The 6,089-nt window shown below is 45.3% G+C and overlaps 1 protein-coding gene across 1 annotated transcript in view; it reads right to left on the reverse strand.

Moving 5' to 3' along the window:
• CRY2 (cryptochrome circadian regulator 2) overlaps positions 1 to 5,867 on the reverse strand; it is a 31,799-nt gene extending 25,932 nt beyond the window's left edge. Inside the window, exons 1-2 of the mRNA XM_025207912.1 lie at positions 5,264 to 5,867; positions 893 to 1,001 (exon numbers count right to left, since the gene is read on the reverse strand). Of these exons, the coding sequence (XP_025063697.1) occupies positions 893 to 1,001; positions 5,264 to 5,343 (189 nt within the window). The 5' untranslated portion in view covers positions 5,344 to 5,867. The remainder of the gene's footprint in view (positions 1 to 892; positions 1,002 to 5,263) is intronic.
• Positions 5,868 to 6,089: the final 222 nt, after the last annotated feature.

Consider the following 6,089-nt stretch of genomic DNA (forward strand, 5'->3'; position numbering starts at 1 on the left):
CAGGCTTTCAGGATGGAGTGCAATTAATTTGCTATTACTGCCATCAGTATGATACATCCAAGTCAAGAAGCTATGACATTCTCCTCCTCTAGGCACATACACTCTTGGGATTAAGTTCAATAAAGGGGCAGCTGGCTTTTCAGAACAGCTTCAAAGAACAGAATCTTAAAATGGTACAAGTTCTCCTAATTTACCAATTTTTCACTGTCCTGGACATCCTACTATTCAAGTAGATGCCCATCTACTATAGTACAAATTGCTTCTTTAGAAACTCATCCTGCTAATCAGACAGCAAGTGTGGAACGTAATGCACATTTCACATCCCTGGATAATACTTCAGCCCGACACCTTTCCCAAGGATATGCAACTATTAGCCAGTGGCCTATGGGAAAGTATCCAGTCTTTGTATCAAAGCAAAAAGAGGTGATCTGCTCATACAGAATATGCTAGAAATGTACACTAGGCTTAGACAAGTCAAAACACAAACCCTTATTTGTCCCTTGACATGTGGCTCAAAGACTATTTTCTGCTTGTCTGTAACGGGCATAGGCCTGGTAGCTCTCCTGCTTAGAAGCAGCCGGTGAAAACACTTCAAGCTTGGAGGAACTTCTCCTTACACAAGACAACAATCTGCAGTGCCAGCTGACAGATGTGTGGCAGCAATAGGGAGGCAGAGGCTGTCATCATGAAAGATAATTTGTCACCTCTCCCAAGCTACATGAGTTTTGACTGTAGAACTGACTGACATTACTAAATCCTCACAAAGGGTCATCCTGCTAGTTAGATCTCTTGAACACAGACCTTCTAGATCTGACTGGACCATCAGTGACTATAAGAAGTGAAATACAATAGGACTTACTGACCAAGGTACAGATGGCATATTTAGACTTACTTTAAAGAGTCTTGGAAAGACATCTGTTGGTTGACCCCGTACCACAAACAAGCGAGAATTGAGTTTTCTTAAACTGTTGTCCAAGTCTTCCAGGGACTGGAGTAGAAACCTGTGGAGGAGAAACAAGACAGACTGATGACAGTTCATACGACTACAGATATGCATGGCGGGTTCTCCCCCAACTCCAGCAACATTATAATCAATAACTCCTTCCAGGCTAAAGGTTAAGCCAGGAAGTATGACTACCCAGAGTTTAACTCATCTCAACATCAAATAGACAGAACAAGGACACCAGAATGCCAGTTAATTCCCTATCACTGCATAGACAAATAGACTTTTTCAGCACCTTCACACTCTTGCAATCCCTTCAACTTCAAATGACTACTGACAATGCAAGAGCAACCATCTGGCAGTTACTGCCTCCTTCAAGCTGGAGCTCCATAGATGTGGCAGTGTCTATGTGGAGGAGTTTACAGAGCAGACCAGCTGGTGGAATTTACCACAGATGATAATCCTGGAGCAGTGAGAGATTTTAAATATGAAATGGATAAATTCTCGCTCCCCCATCCCTAGTTTTAAGGGAATGTTTCTGGAAAGTCATGAATTTCTTTAAGAATGGCCTGCAGAAGGGCAATGTGATACCTAAAAGCTTGCCTATGTCAAACCCAACTACACAGTTGGTCCAATAAGATATCACTCATAAGAATTCTTGCCACCAAAAATGCCCATTTTTATGGTTCTTGATAGGTACACGCTATATTATAGTGGAAAAGTACACAGAAATATTCCTCCCTGTCAGGAGGCAGCGAAAGGTCTCTGAAGTCTGCAAACTTTCCAAGGGAAACACTATCAGTACAGTGCATGTTTGCAAAAATGATATGATTTGTATTCCACTGTGACACTGACAACCACATTTTTTATCTACACAGTCTCTCATTTCATGTGATACTAACTTGGCTTTCTCTCCCACTAGAAAACTGCCCCTTCCCCTCCAAAAAAGACTGGCGCCAAAGTCCTCTCTCATTAAGCACTGAGACATCGGTCTGCTTCGTATATTTCTCTGCTTCTCATTGTGCTTTGTCTCAAGTTCAAGCTGCTTCTGCTTCCTTTCAAGGCCTTACAAACCAAACTCCAGTCTACATTAATGACCTGGCTTATTTTTGCTTTGTTTAATGCTGCCAATGATTCCAGCTTTAACAAAACTTTCACCTCTATAAGGGGACTGTGGAGCCTCCTGGCAACTTGGAACCCCTTCTTTAAGCTAAACCACTCCTCACTTTCAGTCAAATTATACCTGAAAGCCCACTTCTGCAGTCTTATCCACAAAACATGAGTCTGCATTTTAAGAAACCTCAATTCATTTAGGTTGGGGCTAGTTACAACAAGCAGCAAAGCTAACCCACAATTCTGTCTCAAACCAGGAGCTTCCTTATCCCTCCCCTTTTCCGCTTAGTGTCAGTGAAAGACTTGTTTGTCCATTGAGCCCATTCTTTAAATTGGGCAGGGAACCTGTCTATGCATTTCTTGTGAGGAAAGAAGTGGCAGTGGCCTCAAGGATGGGAGGTCTTGGGGTCCACTACCAGTTCTGCTGTTTTCTTGCTGTGCTACTCTGAGCAGCTTACTCCCCTCTTCTATAAAAAGGAAATACTGACTCCCTTCCTCACCAGAACATTCTGATGATTAATACAAATGCTACTGCTGACCGCATAGCACACATGCCGGCAAAATAAATAGTTCCCAGTTTCAGGGAGAAAGGTAAAACATGGATTAATACATTGCCTTTGGAACCCAGGTCACTATACCCAAGTCATAATACAAAGAGTCAGTAAAAGCAAGTAGCAGAAAACTGAGCAAAATACAAGCCAGCGTTCCTACACAGAAAAAAGCTGAGCTCCGATTAATAAGCATGTATTTACATAGCACCTTTCTACTGAACAGTCTACTGCATTTATTTCAGATACTAACTGTGGAGCTGTAACTGTAGGGAGAACTGTGGACTCCTAAAAATTCCTATCTGTCTCAAAGTGTTTTCTCATAACTAGTTAAAGGAGTCTGGCTGGCAAACTGTCTCAGCTAGAAACAATAATCCTATTGAGACTGCTCATTGGCCCATGTGAAATGGGTCACAGCAGTTTGTTCAACTCCTAACAAATAACCATCTAAATCACTTAGGCACCTAAACTTATAGTTTCATAGTTTTAGGGTCGGAAGGGACCTAATAGATCTTCTAGCCCGACCCCCCCGCCAGGGCGGGAGAACAACAAAAGAACCCTAAACAAAAAACGGGACTCAATGAGTCCAGCCAGGTAGGTATCCAGCCTCTTCTTAAAGATCCCCAGGGTAGGGGCCAGCACCACCTCCCTTGGAACTTCTATTGATTTCAATGACAGTCAGGGTGCATACATTCTGATGATCTCTACAGGAACCTGAGGGGTTCTTCTTGGCACAACTGCAATGCAGACAATAAAATTAACACAGTTGCTCCCTCTTGTGTCAATGGGAAAACCAAGGAATGACTAGGTCGGAGATTAACCAATGAAGCTGTGGTCCCTCCTAGAGCAGAGGGACAAATGAAGCTGTGGTCCCTCTACCCCAGAAGTGAGTTCCTAGTACAGCAACATGTGTAAAAGAGTAAGATTGCCCTTCTGCTATTAATACTGCACCTATTTTTCAATAGATAATTTCAATCTCCAGGACTGTTAAAGAACAGATTCTACACAAAACTGTGAACAGCTGAATTTCTGCATGTCTTGTGATTCTAGCATGTGTGTAAACTTAGAGTTGTGATATAAAATATTTTAAAAATTAATTTTCAGAAGTCAATACTTAATGGTAGTTGTCTCCCTTAAAGGACTAAGTGATGATGTACAGCATGGGTAACTGATGGCAATTACAATAAACCCATTCAGCAATCTCCTGCACACTCATATACATGATTTTTTATGTACCTGAAGGTGTTACTGAAACCTGCAACTGATCCATGGGCAGGGTGGGAAAACAGAAATCAGGTTATGCCTGCCCTTGCCTCAGAGAGGAAGCCCTGCCTGAGGATACAGCAGCCTTGTGAAGGAGAATCCCTACCTGCACTGGCCGTCCCACTCTGCTGGCAGCCACGACTGTGGTGCATCAGCATTACATAATGCTCAGATAACACAACCAGAGCTGCCCACTGGGATGCAGATTCTTGCTCTCAGCAAGGCTTTACAGATCCACTACATTCCATCACTGCTGCAGCTGGGGAATGAAAGCAAACAGAGCTCTTTCCACCTCCACCCCTATCCTCCCAGAAGCAGTCAAAATATATTTCCATAAGAATCTTGGGGGCGGGAAGAAGCAAGAGTGCATACATGTATACACACACAACAGCCCTAGGGCAAAGGCAGGGTGTTGTTCAGTGCTGGCATGCCACTCTTGAGGCTGCAGGAACTTACGCAAAGCAGCTGGAGAAGACATGTTTTCCAAAGTAACCATATACTAGCTACACCTATCCCATACTCTACCAGATTAAGAAAATCCGATAACATTACCTAGAGTCCAAGGTAGCTTCCCACATGTCAGAAATGAGATGTGAAAGGCTACACTTGGGCTGGTGTGCAGAATGGGATTAATTTTGAATGGAGCCAAGTAAAAATCCAAGGACTGAGGATCCAGGGAGCTCAGAGGTCGAATGCAAGGTTCTTACTGAACAGACAGTTTTGGAGCGTCTGGGAAGCCAATTCCATACAAACAAATCAAGACACCTCAGAAGTTCCAGCACTCAGGAAGATGTGGGTAATTTCTTTTCCTTCCCCAAAGCAACATATCCTTAAACTGTATGTTAAAAAGTATCACTCCCAATGGAAATACAAACTAGCTCAGGAAGGATATATTTACACCACACCCTACTGAGTTGGGCAATACTCTAGGACTTTGCTTATCCAGGTCAAAGCCTGTCCTATTCCCGCTGACTTTTAACATAGCCGAATGATGTCTGAGGGCAGCCAGGACATCTCTCAGATTAGGGTTTAGAACATCCTGTACTGGCCCCTCATGATTAAGTAGATGTGATTTAACAGGGCTTTCCCCACTGCAAACACCTATGATCCCATATGCTGGGTCAAAGCCAGCTCTGGACTGCAGCGCTTCTAGCCCAGTGGAACAAGGAGCTACTAATTAAAAGAGATGCAGGGCTGGCATTACATAGCAATGCCTTCCAAAAGCTGTGCCAGACATTTACTCCCTCTGTCAGGCTTTCCAGCCCATCCCACTTTGTTCAGGCCTTTCAGACCACAACCCTTTTTAGGAGATGGCTGGTCTCCAGTTTATGTTGTTCAGTACTGGGCACAATATCAACATTTCATTTCAGTGAAATAAGAGACACAGACAACTTACCCGGTTCTATTCCTAAAGGCAATCTCCTGACTAATCAAAAGACAGCAAGTGGCTAACAGCTTAGTTTCCTTCAAGGTCATAAAAAGATCAAAGGTCTGTCAGAGACCACTGCAGTAGCCGTGTGTGGTTAAGGCAACCCAGCTGCTGTCACCGATAACACACAAGGCCCTTCCTGCCCAAATGATCCCATACTCATCTCCAGCTCAATCAACAGGGGGCAGCATTTGTTATGAATCCAGCAGGGGTGGAAACTCCTGCTCTGGAGAGCCCTCATCCTACCAAACCTCCAGTTCCCACGTCACACAGACAAGGAGGGCAGGAAGGGACTTCAGTAAGTTATCTGGCCCAGCCCCTGCTCGAAGCAGGACCATCTCCAAATAGATCATCCCTCCCAAGGTATTGTCCAACCGGGTCTTAAAAGCCCCCAAGGACGAAGATCCCACCACCTCTCTGGGTAACCTGGCCCAGTGCTTCACCACCCTCCTCATGAGAAAGCAGTTCCTAACATCCAAACAAAACCGCCCACGCGCCGCAAGGGGCCTGTGGCGCAGTGCGCAGAGCAGAGCGGGCGAGGCGCTGGCCTGCGAGAAGGGATCTGCGCCACACGCTACAAGCTCGGCAGCTGCCTGCCAGAGGCGGGGCTCTCCTCTCTCACTTCCCGGGGGGCCAACCCCACCCCCAACAACCAGGCTGCGATGAAAGGCACGTGCACGACCTGCGCACCGGGGTCGCGCTGCTAACCCCGGTCTCAGCTGGGGACAGCGTGCACCCCCGCCGTCAGGATACGACCCGTCAGGACTGTGCGTCCCCGCCGTCAGGACACGAC

The sequence above is a fragment of the Alligator sinensis genome, unplaced genomic scaffold, assembly GCF_000455745.1.
Source record: "Alligator sinensis unplaced genomic scaffold, ASM45574v1 scaffold592_1, whole genome shotgun sequence".
In the NCBI taxonomy this organism is placed as follows: domain Eukaryota; kingdom Metazoa; phylum Chordata; order Crocodylia; family Alligatoridae; genus Alligator; species Alligator sinensis.